This window comes from Nicotiana sylvestris, chromosome 1 (assembly GCF_000393655.2).
Source record: "Nicotiana sylvestris chromosome 1, ASM39365v2, whole genome shotgun sequence".
Taxonomy (NCBI): domain Eukaryota; kingdom Viridiplantae; phylum Streptophyta; class Magnoliopsida; order Solanales; family Solanaceae; genus Nicotiana; species Nicotiana sylvestris.
In genome coordinates, this window is record NC_091057.1 from 9,809,823 (window position 1) to 9,827,314 (window position 17,492).

Genomic DNA, 17,492 nt, shown 5'->3' on the forward strand with positions numbered 1-17,492 from the left:
TGGTTAGTTTGTTTGGCATTCTGGCAACTCACCCGTACAATACCAGGTCTAAAAACAAGTTGATCATGGCTGGTAAAGAACCGGACGCAAGTGTTATTGATCCACCGAGAGAGGTAGAGGAGTCTGAGGTTGGTCTGAAGGAGGAGTTACATAGGTTGAAACACCAAATGGCCGAAATGTACTAGGCATGGATGAAAGGACATCACCCACCATCATATCCCGCCAACCCTGCTTTCATCCCACCACTAGCTCAATCCCAAGAACCTCCCACTACTGATTCATCCCCACAGTATGCACCAAGCTTCACCCCTTACCACCACTATCATGGCACCACTTCCCAAACCATACAAGCCCCACCAGCCAAAACAACCCCATACCCCCTTCACCAGCTACCTTTGTTTTTGAAGCACCTCCACCAGCTATGCTCCATCAATCTTCTAGTGAGCCATTACTTCAGACCCAAGATAATCAGTACTATCCCCCGGAGCCCACCTTTAAGGCCGCAGATCAATACTCCTACACTCCTCGTTTCGACCTTCCTGTTGAGACTGAGAAACCACCTAAGAACTCGAAACATGAGAAGATATTTAGGATGGTGAGAAGCCTAGAACAATCGATCAGAAACATGCAAGGGTTAGGAGGTCAAGTGAGTGTAGCCTACAAAGATCTGTGTTTGTTCCCTAACGTACAGCTACCCGCTGGGTTCAAAATGCCCAAATTTGACTTGTATGATGGACACGGAGATCCTGTGGCCCAGTTAAGGGGATTATGCAGTAAAATGAGAGGAGCCAGTGGGAAAGATGAGATATTAATGGCATACTTAGCCAGAGTCTGAGTGACGTGGCATTGGAGTGGTACACTCGTCAGGATCACAATAGATGGTATACCTGGGATGATTTGGCCCAATCATTCGTTCATCATTTCCAATACAACATATAGATTGTTCCAGATCGTTTGTCTTTGACTGAGATAGAGAAGAAGCCTAGTGAAAGTTTCAGGGAATATGGTTTCCGCTGGAGAGAACAAGCATCACGGGCTAATCTCCAATGGAGGAGGATGAAATGGTGGAATATTTACTTCAGGCCTTGGAGCCTACTTACTTTGGTCATCTGATCTCGGCCATAGGTAAGTCTTTCAATAAAGTAGTAAAAATGGGAGGAATGGTAGAGGAAAGTCTCAAATCAAGCAAGATCATGAGCTACTTTTCCATCAAAGCAACTACGCAGGCAATCCAGAATGGCACCAGAGGTGTGCTTGGGAAAAAGAAGAAAAATGATGTCGCTATGGTCGTTTCAGGATCGTGGCACGGCCCAGGGAATTCTCCTACCCACTACACCCAACCTCGACCCCAGCTTCAAACTTATGCCCCAACTCCATATAATCCAGCCCAACACTACTTCCCACCACCAGAGCCTCAATGCTCAGTCAGGCCACCCCAATATCATGTCCATCATGCATAGTCATATGCTCAACCCCTCCTGACCCGCAATGGCATGCCCTAGCTCCACAAAATCCTTACCCACTTCCACAAACATACCAAAACCCTACTGGTCCAAATTTTCGAGCCAAGCTGGAATTCAGGAATGAAAGGTTGCAGTGGAAGAAAACTTTCATCTCGCTTGGGGAATCTTATACCAGCCTATTTCAAAGGTTGAGGCAGTTGGATGTTCTGAGGCCAATTGAGTCAAAACTACCAAACCCCCTCCAAAGAACCTGGATTATTCTCTCAAATATGCGTACTGTTCTGATACTTCGGGACATGGCACAGAAATATATTGGCATTTGAAGAACGCCCTCCAAGAGCTTATTGATACGAACCAGATTGTGGTCCAGAGCCCAGAAGCACCCAACATCAACCAGAACCCATTGTCAGCCCATGCCGAAGCGCACATGATTGAGATAATGCATAGGGATGGGAAGCCCAAGAAGCCTTCACAATCTATCATGATGATTCGGTCTAGTAAAAGTAAGTTAGTCAAAGACCCAGTTGTCACAAAGGCAACCTCTTCGATAGCTGAAGGATTGACAGATAAGTTGAGCATGCCAAATGATAAGCCAGCTGTGGTAGTTGAAAAGAGGTCCCCAAGTGATGATGTAGTAAAGCAAAAAAAGCCAAAGGTGATCGTGCCGGGGGTAGCAAGTAAGCCAGTCATAATTGTGGAGGGTGCTTGCACGGACCCTATCATTATCAAACCTGTAACCCAGATGCTGATAGCTAATACCAAGACTATCCCATGAAACTATGAGCGAGTGATAGTGACTTATAAAGGGAAGAAAGTGAAAGAGGAAGTTAACGAGGCCCAGGTATTAACTTATTTGGGGAGATGCTTTGCTCTGGAAGAGTTAAGGAAAGATAAAACACTCAGAGACAATCCAGTTCTAGTAAAGAAACCAGTCACTGAAGAAGAGGCTGAGGACTTTTTGAGAAAAATAAAGGTACAAGATTACTCCATCATAGAACAGTTGAGAAAGATTCCTGCTTAGATTTCCCTGTTATCATTGTTGATCCATTCAGATGAACACCGTCGGGCCTTGATGAAGATTCTGAATGAAGCTCATATCCCCGACAAAATCACAATGAACCATTTGGAGAATATTGCCAATAAGATATTTGAGTCTAAAAGGATCGCATTATCGGATGATGATTTACCTCTTGAGGGTACGGAACACTATCGAGCCCTCTATCTCAAAGTGAAATGCGAAGATTCTGTGGTCACATGGGTGTTAGTTGACAATGGTTCCAGTGCAAACATTTGCCCTCTCTCCACTCCGAACAAGTTAAAAGTTGATGATTAGAGAATTCAGAACAACATATGTGTCTGAGGTTTTGACAGAGGGGGAAAAGACTTTGTTGGCGACATCATGCTTGAGTTGACAATAGGACTAGTTGAATTTACCATGGAGTTCCAGGTACTGGATATGGCTATTTCTTACAATTTATTGTTGGGTAGGCCTTGGATACATGTTGCCAAGGCAGTTCCGTCCTCTCTACACCAGATGGTGAAGTTAGAATGGTATAGACAAGAAATCGACGTACATGACGATGAGAACTTATGTGCTTTCAATGGTACATCCATCCCGTTTATTGATACTGAAGAAGATAAGGGGTCGTGGGTCTATCAAGTTTCTGAAACAGTATCGGTCGAAAAGATTCCGAAAGGGGAATACATTGTACGTCCAAAGCTAGCTTCTACAATCGTCATGGTAGCAACTAAAATGTTAAAAAATGGTTTTGTGTCGGGCAAGGGTCTAGGTGCATCTCTACAAGGTATCGTACATCCAGTGTCCTTGCGTGAAAATTTGGGTACATTTGGTTTGGGGTTCAAGTCTATAGGGGATGATGTGAAGAAGGCTAGAAAGTTGAAAAAGAAAGCATGGTCACTCCGTAAGCCAGTCCCACGTCTCTCCGGGTCCTTCATCAAGGCAAGGGTCGTAAAGCGTCCAGTGAAAGCAGTTCCAAAGCCTGGGGTTGATTTTGATGAAGAATTGGTTAAAAGGTTCAAGAGTCTATCTGATGAGGTGAACACGGTAGAAACTGGGGAAGGTTCCAACAAAGTGGATGTGTAGTTTATTGGGCCAAAAGTGAAGCTTAACAATTGGGATGTCACTCTTCTCCCTACCCTGAAGGAGTTTTGGTTGTTTGCTTTGTTTTCCTTTCAGTTATCTGGATTATTCCAGGATTGTAACTCAGATTTTTTATTTTTCGTCTGTTTTGATGTACAAACCCTTCTATCTTTTATTTTAATGAAATGCAATTTCCCTTTTCCATTACTCCTGATAGCATCATTTTCTTTTCTTTCTTTGTACAGTTCTTTTTATGCTGGTTTCAATGACATGACATGCATGAGGAATCTTCAACCAAGTCTTAAAAGCTAATCTAACTTTGAAATAATAATCCAAGAAATAGAATATGATGAAGAGGAAGCATTTGAGGAAATTAGTAAAAAGCTAAGTCACTTTGAAGAGAAACCCAAGCCTAATTTGAATGAAATTGAAGCAATCAATTTAGAGGATCCAGATAATATTAGGGAAACCAAGATAAGTGTACACTTGGAACCACAAATCAGGGAGGAAATAATCAAAGCACTGTTTGAGTGTAAAGACATTTTTGCCTGGTCATATGATGATATGCCGGGTCTAAGTATTGACTTGGTGGTTCACAAATTGCCCACTGACCCAGCATTCCCTCCCATCAAGTAGAAGTTAAGAAAGATCAAAACTAACATGAGTGTGAAGATCAAGGAGGAAATCACAAAGCTGTTGGACGCAAAGGTCATTCGAGTCACGTGATACCCCACTTGGTTAGCTAATGTTGTGCCAGTGCCAAAGAAGGACGGCAAGACCAGGGTGTGCGTTGATTACCGCGATCTCAACAAAGCATATCCAAAGGATAATTTTCCATTGCTAAATATCCACATTTTGATTGCCAACTGTGCCAAGCATGAGATCGGTTCTTTTATGAATTGCTATATGGGGTACCACCAGATCTTGATGGATGAGGAGGATGTAGAAAAGACGACATTCATCACACCATAGGGAACTTATTGCTACCGGGTAATATCATTTGGTTTGAAAAATGCCGGGGCAACTTACATGAGGGAAATGACTACTATGTTCCATGACATAATACACAAGGAGATTGAGGTTTATGTGGATGATGTGATCGTAAAGTCAAAGAAATAGGCCGACCATGTCGGAGATTTGAGGAAGTTTTTCCAAAGGCTCCGCAGGTACAATCTTAAGCTTAACCTTGCCAAGTGTGCATTAGGTGTTCCATCTGAAAAACTGTTAGGATTCATATTTAGTCGTCGAGGCATTGAGTTGGACCTGTCAAAGATCAAAGCTATCCAAGAATTGCCACCTCCGAGGAACAAGACTGAGGTGATGAGTCTGCTCAGGCGTTTAAACTACATCAACAGGTTTATTGCCCAACTCATAACAACTTGTGAGCCCATCTTCAAGTTGCTGAAGAAGGATGTTGCGGTCACATGGACTGATGAGTGCCAGGAGGCATTTGATAAGATCAAGGGGTACTTGTCAAACCCACCTGTGTTGGTCCCGCCAGAACTTGGAATGCCTTTAATTCTTTATTTGATAGTCTTGGACAATTCATTTGGCTGCGTGTTGGGTCAACATGACATCACTGGCAGGAAGGAGCAAGCCATCTATTATCTCAGCAAGAAGTTCACATCCTATGAGGTTAAGTATACTCCCCTTGAAAGGACATGTTGTGCCCTGACTTGGGTGGCACAAAAGTTGAAGCATTATTTGTCGTCCTACACTACTTACCTCATTTCTCGTCTGGATCCTCTAAAGTATATCTTTCAGAAGCCTATGCCCGCAGGAAGACTTGCAAACGGGCAGATTTTTCTCACAGAGTTTGGCATCATCTATATGACTCGGACTGCGATAAAGCCTAAGCATTGACCGATCATTTGGCCGAGAACCCGGTGGATGAAGAGTATGAGTCATTGAGGACTTATTTTCCCGATGGAGAGGTGATGTATATTGATGAGGTAGAATAGGATGACAAGCCAGTTTAGAAACTTTTCTTTGATGGAGCCGCTAATATGAAAGTGTCGGAATAGGGGCCGTGCTCATTTCTGAAATAGGGCATCACTACCCTGTTACGGCCCAACTTCGTTTCTATTATACTAACAACATGGCTGTGTACGAGGCATGCATTCTGGGTTTAAGGTTAGCGGTAGATATGGGAGTCCAAGAAGTTTTGGTCTTGGGAGACTTGGACCTTTTGGTGCACCAGATTCAAGGAGAATGGGAGACACGAGATTTAAAGCTGATATTGTATCGACAATGTTTGTATAATCTTTGTCAACGGTTCTGATAAATAGAATTCAGGCATATTCCGAGGACCCATAATGAGGTTGCCGATGCCTTGGCTACCTTGGCATCAATGTTGTATCATCCAGACAAAACTTATGTTGACCCATTGGATATTCAAGTTCATGATTAGCATGCCTACTGTAATGTGGTTGAGGAAGAACTTGATGGTTAACCGTGGTTCCATGATATCAGGGAATACATCAGGATGAAGGTATATCCAATAAAGCCACAGGTGATCAAAAGAGAACAATTCGATGTTTGGCCAGTGGATTCTTGTTGAGCGGCGAAATCTTGTACAAGAGGACTCCAGATCTTGGACTATTGAGGTGTATAGATGCTAAACAAGCCACGACTATCATAACAGAAGTGCATTCCGGAGTTTAGGGGCTATATATGAGTGGGTATGTTCTGGTAAAGAAAATTCTCCGAGCAGGGTATTATTGGCTCACCATGGAACGTGATTGCATTAGCTTTGTGCACAAGTGTCATCAATGCCAAGTACACAGAGACTTGATCCATTCTCCGCCATCTGAGTTGCATACAATATCAGCACCGTGGCCTTTTGTTGCTTGGGGCATGGATGTCTTGGACCAATTGAGCTAGTAGAATCAAATGGGCACAGGTTCATTCTGGTGGCCATCGATTATTTCACTAAGTGGGTTGAAGTTAAGACTTTAAAATCTTTGACCAAGAAGGCAGTGGTCGATTTTGTTCATTCAAATATCATTTGTCGGTTCGGAATCCCAAAGGTAATCATCACAGATAATGGTGCTAATCTTAACAGTCATTTGATGAAAGAAGTATGCCAACAGTTCACGATTACGCATCGGAATTCCACTCCGTATCGCCCCAATAATATTAGGGAAACCAAGATAAGTGTACACTTGGAACCACAAATCAGGGAGGAAATAATCAAAGCACTGTTTGAGTGTAAAGACATTTTTGCCTGGTCATATGATGATATGCCGGGTCTAAGTACTGACTTGGTGGTTCACAAATTGCCCACTGACCCAGCATTCCCTCCCATCAAGTAGAAGTTAAGAAAGATCAAAACTGACATGAGTGTGAAGATCAAGGAGGAAATCACAAAGCTGTTGGACGCAAAGGTCATTCGAGTCACGTGATACCCCACTTGGTTAGCTAATGTTGTGCCAGTGCCAAAGAAGGACGGCAAGACCAGGGTGTACGTTGATTACCGCGATCTCAACAAAGCATATCCAAAGGATATTTTTCCATTGCTAAATATCCACATTTTGATTGCCAACTGTGCCAAGCATGAGATCGGTTCTTTTATGAATTGCAATATGGGGTACCACCAGATCTTGATGGATGAGGAGGATGTAGAAAAGACGACATTCATCACACCATAGGGAACTTATTGCTACCGGGTAATATCATTTGGTTTGAAAAATGCCGGGGCAACTTACATGAGGGAAATGACTACTATGTTCCATGACATAATACACAAGGAGATTGAGGTTTATGTGGATGATGTGATCGTAAAGTCAAAGAAATAGGCCGACCATGTCGGAGATTTGAGGAAGTTTTTCCAAAGGCTCCGCAGGTACAATCTTAAGCTTAACCTTGCCAAGTGTGCATTAGGTGTTCCATCTGAAAAACTGTTAGGATTCATATTTAGTCGTCGAGGCATTGAGTTGGACCTGTCAAAGATCAAAGCTATCCAAGAATTGCCACCTCCGAGGAACAAGACTGAGGTGATGAGTCTGCTCAGGCGTTTAAACTACATCAACAGGTTTATTGCCCAACTCATAACAACTTGTGAGCCCATCTTCAAGTTGCTGAAGAAGGATGTTGCGGTCACATGGACTGATGAGTGCCAGGAGGCATTTGATAAGATCAAGGGGTACTTGTCAAACCCACCTGTGTTGGTCCCGCCAGAACTTGGAATGCCTTTAATTCTTTATTTGATAGTCTTGGACAATTCATTTGGCTGCGTGTTGGGTCAACATGACATCACTGGCAGGAAGGAGCAAGCCATCTATTATCTTAGCAAGAAGTTCACATCCTATGAGGTTAAGTATACTCCCCTTGAAAGGACATGTTGTGCCCTGACTTGGGTGACACAAAAGTTGAAGCATTATTTATCATCCTACACTACTTACCTCATTTCTCGTCTGGATCCTCTAAAGTATATCTTTCAGAAGCCTATGCCCGCAGGAAGACTTGCAAACGGGCAGATTTTTCTCACAGAGTTTGGCATCATCTATGTGACTCGGACTGCGATAAAGCCTAAGCATTGACCGATCATTTGGCCGAGAACCCGGTGGATGAAGAGTATGAGTCATTGAGGACTTATTTTCCCGATGGAGAGGTGATGCATATTGATGAGGTAGAATAGGATGACAAGCCAGTTTGGAAACTTTTCTTTGATGGAGCCGCTAATATGAAAGTGTCGGAATAGGGGCCGTGCTCATTTCTGAAATAGGGCATCACTACCCTGTTACGGCCCAACTTCGTTTCTATTGTACTAACAACATGGCTGTGTACGAGGCATGCATTCTGGGTTTAAGGTTAGCGGTAGATATGGGAGTCCAAGAAGTTTTGGTCTTGGGAGACTTGGACCTTTTGGTGCACCAGATTCAAGGAGAATGGGAGACACGAGATTTAAAGCTGATATTGTATCGACAATGTTTGTATAATCTTTGTCAACGGTTCTGATAAATAGAATTCAGGCATATTCCGAGGACCCATAATGAGGTTGCCGATGCCTTGGCTACCTTGGCATCAATGTTGTATCATCCAGACAAAGCTTATGTTGACCCATTGGATATTCAAGTTCATGATTAGCATGCCTACTGTAATGTGGTTGAGGAAGAACTTGATGGTTAACCGTGGTTCCATGATATCAGGGAATACATCAGGATGGGGGTATATCCAATAAAGCCACAGGTGATCAAAAGAGAACAATTCGATGTTTGGCCAGTGGATTCTTGTTGAGCGGCGAAATCTTGTACAAGAGGACTCCAGATCTTGGACTATTGAGGTGTATAGATGCTAAACAAGCCACGACTATCATGACAGAAGTGCATTCCGGAGTTTAGGGGCTGCATATGAGTGGGTATGTTCTGGTAAAGAAAATTCTCTGAGCAGGGTATTATTGGCTCACCATGGAATGTGATTGCATTAGCTTTGTGCACAAGTGTCATCAATGCCAAGTACACAGAGACTTGATCCATTCTCCGCCATCTGAGTTGCATACAATATCAGCACCGTGGCCTTTTGTTGCTTGGGGCATGGATGTCTTGGACCAATTGAGCTAGTAGAATCAAATGGGCACAGGTTCATTCTGGTGGCCATCGATTATTTCACTAAGTGGGTTGAAGTTAAGACTTTAAAATCTTTGACCAAGAAGGCAATGGTCGATTTTGTTCATTCAAATATCATTTGTCGGTTCGGAATCCCAAAGGTAATCATCACAGATAATGGTGCTAATCTTAACAGTCATTTGATGAAAGAAGTATGCCAACAGTTCACGATTACGCATCGGAATTCCACTCCGTATCGCCCCAAGGCAAATGGAGTTGTTGAGGCGACCAACAAGAACATAAAGAAGATACTTCGAAAAATGGTGCAAGGTTCAAGGAAATGGCATGAAAAGTTTCCCTTTGCTTTGCTGGGTTATCACACTACTGTTCGCACTTCAGTAGGTGCAACTCCTTATTTGTTGGTATATGGTACTAAAGCAGTGATACCTGCGGAAGTTGAAATTCCATCCCTTTGGATTGTTGCTGAAGCCTAAATCGATGATGATGAGTGGGTCAAAACCCGTTTGGAGAAATTAAGCCTGATTGACGAGAAAAGACTGGCAGTAGTGTGTCATGGCCAGTTGTATCAAAAGAGAATGGCAAAAGAATACAACAAGAAGGTGCGACCCCGAAAATTTGAATTGGGTCAGCAAGTATTGAAATGCATCCTTCCACATCAGGCTTAAGCGAAAGGCAAGTTCGCCCCAAATTGGTAGGGGCCATTCATTGTAATGAGAGTATTGTCCTATGGTGCTTTGTATTTAACAGATATAGAAGGCAAATATGTAGATATGGCTATCAATTCCGATGCGGTTAAGAGATATTATGTATGATTTCTTTGGGTTGTCTAATTGTTGTTTGTACTTGGCATGTTTTGAAGATTGGAATAACGAAGGCATTTTATTTTGCAATCTAAACACTTTTTACTTTGTTACCCCTTTGAGCCTTATTTATTTTCTTCATACTCCTCTTTTGGAATCAGTAGCAAAGTTCAGAAACACAGATACAAAAAGCAAATAAAGAAGAAAAATAGGAAAAAAAAGAAATTGAAAAGTAAGTAAAGCAAAATAAAGAGAAAAAGAATAGAAAAGAAAAAAAAGAAGAAAAGAAAAGAAAAAGAAAAGAAAGACAAGTAACAAAAAACAACACAATTCCTATCTCATGAACTATGTTCGACCTGATTCCTTTTAAGGATATGTAGGCAGCCTCATGGTTCGGTACCATCAAAATAAAATTCAAAAGCCTCCAAGCAAAGAAACTGGGGCAGGAGTCGCAGCTTTATAAAAGATCGGATTCCAAAAGTTGTAATTTTGAATCCATTCAAGTTGTTTTGAGCCTTTATGATATCCTTTCTTTCTAAACCATATCCAAAAGCCTAGGGTCCAATGAAAGACCTTCTGACCAATATTTGAGCGTGCCAAGTCAAGCGAGATAGAGGTATGATTCGCATAAGGGGAAACACTTCGTGCTGCACAAAGAAAATGAATAAATGAGATAGTCCTATCGGTGAAAACCCTCTCGGGCACCGTAGGGCGATGGAAAGATGAGAGAAATTAAAATGAGAGAGTCTTATTTGTGAAAACATTCACAGGCATCATGAGGCAACGATGAGTTGAGAGATGAACAAATGAGAGAGGTTTGTTGGCGAAAACCCTTCAGGGCGCCGCAAGCCGAAAACGATTGGTGACTTTGCAAAGAGATTGGAATATGGAAATCCGGGGGCATAAAGTATGACAACTGAAAGGTGATTGGTTGAACAGGCTGGGCTGATTAATCCAAAATGCATGTCATGATCATTGGTGCCAGCCACCTCACTCAGATAAGTTTCTTTTCCTTTTCTCCCTCAAACAGTCATCCTGTTTCAAATTTTCTTCTTTATTCCTAACTCTTGAAGTCATTGAATTTCATTTATTTTGGGTTTATTTATCTAAGGCTTTTCCAATGTCAGCCTTGTTTAAGCAAGTAAGAAAGGATTTCAAAGCTTACTACCAGCTTCCAAATTGCATAAAGCAAAGTGCGTCCAAAACATACCATAAATAGCATGATGCAAAATGGAAAATAAGGTGTTAGTGAAAGTTCAAGTGGTCGAGTGGTTTGTGAATTTTGTGGAAGATACAAAGGAAGGACAGAAATGTAAAATAGCGGGTTGAGTACAGGTCACACGGGTCATTCAGGGTCCTGTGGGTGAGATTCAGTCAGAAAGTCAAAGAATTCTTTGCCACTCCAAGGCAGTCAGTCAGAACAAAGCACGATAATGGAAAGGCCACCTTTAGCAAGAATGTCGCAAACTAACCACCACATTTTTTTAAACTGATACAATTTTCTTTGATTGAAACAGGGGCAGCAAATTTCGTTTGTTCAGCAGGAACCTCCGTGAGGAAAGCACGTACCGGACAGGTTCGACCGTAAATCTTCAGGACCCTCCTGGATAATGGGATTTAGTTTAAAATTTTCTGGGCCCTCCTGGATAATGGAATTCAATTTTTAAAGGTTCTCAGGACCCTCCTAAATAATGGGACTTAGTTGAATTCCATGACCTTCATAAGATAACAAGATTTAGCATAAGCTCTACCTTTAGGAAATATAAGTTGGCTTTGATGTTTTCACTTTTAAGTTGAGATTTAATTTCAATTGTCAGGGCCCTCCTGGATAATGGGATTTAGTTTTTAAATTCTTAGGGCTTTGGGGTAACATGATTCGATTAACACTCACAGATGTGCCCAGATACCAAACTGGGGCAGAAAGCTTTCTTTTGTTCTGTCTGTTTTGTTGTAATCAGGTGCCCACCTAGAGAACAAGGGAATACAGTTCAAGTTTTGATAATCAGGCGCCCACCTGGAGAACAAGGGAATACCGTTCAAGTTTTGGTAATTAGGCATCCACCTGGAGAACAAGGGAATAGTTCAATTTTGGTAATCAGGCGCCCACCTGGAGAACAAGGGAATACAGTCCTAGTTTTTGGTAATTAGGCGCCCACCTAGAGAAAAAGGGAATACAGTTCAAGTTTTGGTAATCAGGCGCCCACCTAGAGAATAAGGGAATACAGTTTAAGTTTTGGTAATCAGGCGCCCACCTGGAGAACAAGGGAATATAGTTCAAGTTTTGGTAATCAGGCGCCCACATGGAAAACAAGGGAATACAATTCAAGTTTTGGTAATCAGGCGCCCACCTAGAGAACAAGGGAATACAGTTCAAGTTTTGGTAATCAGACACCCACCTGGAGAATAAGGGAATACAATTCAAGTTTTGGTAATCAGGAGCACACCTCGAGAACAAGGGAATACAGTTCAAGTTTTTGGTAATCAGGCGCCTACTTGGAGAGCAAGGGAATACAGTTCAAGTTTTTGTAATCAGGTGCCCACTTGGAGAATAAAGGAAAACGGTTCAAGTTTTGGTAATCAGGCGCCCACTTGGAGAACAAGGGAATATAGTTTAGTTTCTTGGTAATCAGGAGCCCACCTAGAGAACAATGGAATACAGTTCAAGTTTTGGCAATCAGGCGCCCTCCTAGAGAATAAGGGAATGTAGTTCAAATTTCGGCAATCAGGCACCCACCTGGAAAACAAGGCAACCCATTTCAGAATTCAATTTGTGTTAGCAACAACAGAATTTCACCTCGAGAGTACAGGTCAACAATTTAAGATGCACAACAGAACAGTAGAAGAAGCAAGACCAAGTTTGAATATGGTAGATAGGATTTTTGTAATTCATAGATCATAGTTTAGCCTAGCTTATTTTTATTTTGTCTCGGTGTAATAAGGAGTTCAGCAAGCAGTAGCAGCAACAACAACAGTGAAATCACAGCTTTCCGGTAGTCCTAGCTACCGAAACTTCTCGAACTACACTGACCTGATTTCTTTATAGCCAAGGATATGTAGGCAACCTTGGAAGCAAGGTTCGGTCAGATCTTTCAAAAATGTTTCCCACGGAGTATTCAAACGGGCAAAAATCACTCGTATCCGCTCACTTTATCTTAGCCCGAAAACTCTTCGTGTTTTCGAGTAAAGAGGGGCAGTTGTGAGCACGTGATTTTTGCCCTATGTGAAATACTCCTACAAATTAAAGAAATAAATTTCTCCTAATTGTTTGCAATTTTATGGGATTTTCGTAGGAATTTGTGTTAATTGTTTGTATTTCTGTGCATGTTTACTTTTATTAAAATGAAAAAATACCAAAAATAACATGCATTACATTTAGATTTTATTTCCATGTTTTTAGGATTAATTAATTGATTAATTGTTTAACTAAAATGAAAATCACAAAAATGGATCACTTTTACATCTTTTAGCTTTTAATTCTAGATCAATCATTTTTCTTTTTTAATTTAGGATCGATTAATTTTTATAAATTTTATAATTTGATAATTAATTTGATTTTACAACTTAGATTAATTTAGGGTTAATTTAGGATTTTTATTAATTAAAGAAAAAGAAAACAAAAACAAAAAAAGGAGTAAATAAGGAAAAAGAAATTGAATGAATGGTTTAATCAGAATTTGGGCCCCATTGGATTGTCCAAAACCACCGGTCCGATCCAGCCCAATCCCTTCAAACCTAGTCCAGCCCCACCCTCCACCAAAAGGCACCGTTTTACTCCATTGGATCCCAGCCGTTTATCTCGTGTGATCCAACGGCTAGGAACTGGCCATTGGTTTTGTATTTAACTGGCCTCATAGGACCTCTTCAGTTAGACTCCCATCTCTAACCCATCAAACCCTAGTTGCCTTACTTCTCTCTCAAATCCTCACAGTCTGAACCCTAAACCGCCGCCCATTGAAAATTGCCTCACGGCGGTTCCGGTGCTCCAAACCCTCCCAAATGCATCCTCCACAACCCTGATCCCATCCTCAACACCATTCTACCGTCAATTTCCCCCAAAACACCCTCATATTCCTCGAATTTCAGATCTGAAAGTCAACCCCAAAACCCTAGTTCGCTCGAATCACCCCAAAACCTCACCAGGCCATATCCCCACTCCCCTCACCCCTAATATCCTACTGGTTTGCCCAAAAGGACTCTTAAATTTGAGCAATTTCATATCAAAATTCTGGAAAGAATTAAAAAGAAAAAAAAAACTAAAAGCATCTACTGAGTGATTCTGGAAGTTCAAATGGTTCAGACCTACATGAGTCATTTGCTCTTAACAGGAGCTATTGATTCATGTGGGTTTGATTTATTTATTTTTAAACCTGCCCTAACCAGTCCAAGCTCCGGCCAGGTTCTCCGATTCCAACTTGTCTCTTACATTAGTATAGGTAATTTCTTGCTTGGTTTCTATTTTTCTTTTTTTGTCTATTTTCTTTTCTTTGATTGATTCTTCGTAAGGTTGTTCTGTTTGTAGTTGCATGATTTAGGTTCTTATTTTTCGTTCAGAATTATTTGTTTACTCCCGTGTTTAATCATTGAGACTAGCCAGTAGTTTTAGGGTTGATTTGTGCATATTTTTCAATTACTATTTGGTTAGTTTTTTCGGCTAGGATTTGTCTAAATTGGTTTAGCTTATGTCTAGTCAATTTCGTTTAAAATCAACATGTTAGTTTCGTGTTGTGGTTTGATTCCCTGTTAATGACAATGTTAATTGGTTCAGTAGGTTCAAATCTTAGAAAATAACTCATTAATTAGTTAATTCTGGATTCATGTTAGGTTCAAATATTTCTATTTTATGTCGTTTCTGATTTCAGTTCAATTCTAAAAGAATTTAGGTTTAGTTAGAAGCTTAATTGAATTAGGATTTGTTCCATTTGATCTTCCTTGTTTTTAATTCAAGTTTTTGTGTTGTTTGCTTTATTTAGTAATTGTTAAAAAATTCTAGGGGGTAAATCGAATAGATGAAAACTTAGGAGGGTTTGGGAAATAGAAATTAGATTTCAGAAGGGAAGCTTCTAGAATCTAGGTAGCTAGCCCAATTTTGGCCAGCACAAATGCTGGAGCCAATCAAAAGCTGCCAACTATCCCGATTCTGTTAGAAAAGATGCCTTGTGAGGAAATAATTCTCATTCTGTTTTTAGCAGCACATGACATTATATATAGATCCTTTTCTTTCACACAAAAGATCAGAGATTCAGACCCTGAAAATACCCAAAAGGTTTTCTGCATTCCTTTAGTAAGAAATTTGGCTCGAATTACTTTTTGATTTTTCTTTTAGAGCTTAAAAGGTTTTATTCATGAGGATTTTTGGTTTTCCAAGTTGAAAGTAGCTGGTTATTGACGTTGTTTTGTTCTGAGTATCACTACTGTTCCTGCTGCTAATCTCCGATTATTGTTCACCTTGGCTGACTTCAGAATTTTCTTTTCTTCTATTGTTGTATCGAGGTACCTTTATAGACCTTGAAAATGCAAAAAATAAAGTTGTAATGTGCTGGATTGAAGTGAAACTCCAGATCTTCTTTCTTGTTTAATTTTTTCCTCTACTTCTGCCTTTTGTTGTTTATAGTTTATTTGTCTAAGTTCTATGTTTTTTTGTAAATCTGATGGTTCATTCTGGCAGCCTAGTCACAATATTTGAGTGCTGAAAGTTAGAGTTAGTTTTAGTCGTTTTAATTTGGCTGGACAGCTTCGCTGTATCTATGTTTGTAATATATGGGACTGTGTTAAACTGCTGGTTGTGAGTTCCATATGAGCTTAAATGATTGAACACCCTTAGCATGTTTTCCCTTACTGTTACTGATAGGAATGAATGTTTATAATTGGGAGGATACATGAACAAGTCCATATTAATAGGCCATACATGCTGAATTATTTTGTATTTGGTTAGAGTTAGGAATTTTATTATGCTTTTTATTTCAAATTGCAACATTGATAAAATGAATTCATGTGTAGGCTATTGTTATGTCTAAATAAGGAAAATTCTAGGTTTGGGTATTGTTAACATAGTAGCATGATGAGGATTGGTCTTAGGAAATACCTGTTAAATTTTTTAAAATCTGCAAGTGATTTGGGCTGCAGTTGGTTAAGAAAAATGTCAAGTTTTGAACGAGGCCCGATGTAGGGCCCAAATCGAGACAACCCAGTCATTTTTCAAGTTGGGGCGCTTTAGCCTTAATTCAGCTATTTCGTTTCCTTTTTGTTCTGGTTTGGTTTAGTGCATCTTTAATTTCAAGAGTTCATTGCATGAAGTTTGCCTCAAGAATAATTAAAATAGGTCTTTAAAAAGTCAAATTTTTCTTTAAGAGCGGGGCCCTGTGTTTGGCCCAATTAAACCAATGATACCTTCTGCTGATTCACCTCCACTCTTGGGCCTAGTCTCGAGCCCAGTTTCTCTTTTAGGATCTAGACGTTTTCTTGGGCTACTGCAAGCTCGGAGCCTGTCCCAAACGATTAATTGTTTAAGTATACTTCCCCATGCATGCTTGTATTGAGTAGGTTTAGATTGAACTTTAATTTAGATTAAAATTCGAACATCTTTAAATTGCTCTAGTTAAGTATAATTTCCTTAAAGAAAAATAGAGTGAGGTGTGCCATCCTAGTTAAATCGCTTATGGACCTCTTATTAAGTGTTATAACTTAGATACTAAAAATGATACTCGTAGTTTGCTTTAGGCACGTTTAATATATCGTCGTGATTGTGGACACGTTCGCGTGACATGATTACGATTTTAAAAACAAAATCGGAGTATGCGTTCGTGCAACTTCGACTAAACCTTCTTAATAATAATAAAGCGTTATTAATTGTGGACACATTTGCGTGACATAATTTTTGACGCGCCAATCAAACAGGTACACGTACGCGTGACTTGTTTTAAGATAATTTCTTAATTAAAAGAGGCAAATGCACATAGGTTCTGAAAATAAGTAATTAGACAACTTGATTAAGCCGAGTATGATCAAAGCGACCGTGCTAAAACCACAGAACCCGGGAATTCCTAACACCTTCTTCCGGATTAATAAAATTCCTTACCCGAATTTCTGTGTTCGCGGCCAAGTAGGATTTATGGTCTATGGTCCTCTTGGAATGAGTTAAGTAAAAAGTTTCCAGGTGAGGAAGTGTATACCATATTAGTGGTTCAGGAGTTATGATGAAGATCTTGTGCTATCACATATTGGCATGTTGGGTGCGGTGAGTGGTATGGAATTTGAAAGTGAGGGTTAAGGTTGCGGTTCGGTATTGACTAGGACGTCACGAGCTCGGATGATCAGGAAAGGGGTTTTGAAAGTTTAAGAGTAAGCTAGCATTGTCTTTAGCGTCGCCTGAGATCGGTGATTTGTGAAAAAGGCTTCGCATCTTGGTTAAGGATTCTTGATCACTTTTCAGTGTTATTGCGGCCGGTGGTATGGATGTACAGACATGTTATCTATTATGGAAGGTAGTGGGAGCATTCTCCACGGGGAGGTTGTATAAGTGTGGCATGTAGTCACTTAATTGATTGAAGAATTAAAGTAAGTA

General features: G+C 40.5%; 1 protein-coding gene across 1 annotated transcript; it reads left to right on the plus strand.

Annotated features, from left to right (window-relative positions):
• Positions 1 to 2,898: 2,898 nt before the first annotated feature.
• LOC138890004 (uncharacterized) lies at positions 2,899 to 11,487 on the plus strand. The gene is made up of 7 exons (XM_070173355.1): positions 2,899 to 3,544; positions 3,902 to 4,196; positions 4,731 to 5,030; positions 7,409 to 7,708; positions 8,538 to 8,640; positions 8,715 to 8,888; positions 11,449 to 11,487. Exons 1-7 carry the CDS (start codon positions 2,899 to 2,901, stop codon positions 11,485 to 11,487), a joined length of 1,857 nt encoding a protein of 618 aa, XP_070029456.1.
• The last annotated feature ends 6,005 nt before the right edge of the window (positions 11,488 to 17,492 follow it).

Excerpts from the sequence above, each read along its gene's own strand:
- LOC138890004 (XM_070173355.1), top strand. The coding sequence starts at position 2,899 with ATGGAGTTCCAGGTACTGGATATGGCTATTTCTTACAATTTATTGTTG. Across the intron at positions 3,545-3,901 it reads CACGGTAGAAACTGGGGAAG|AAATAGAATATGATGAAGAG; the intron begins GTTCCAACAAAG and ends TAATAATCCAAG. Across the intron at positions 7,709-8,537 it reads GCATTTGATAAGATCAAGGG|GCATATTCCGAGGACCCATA; the intron begins GTACTTGTCAAA and ends AATAGAATTCAG.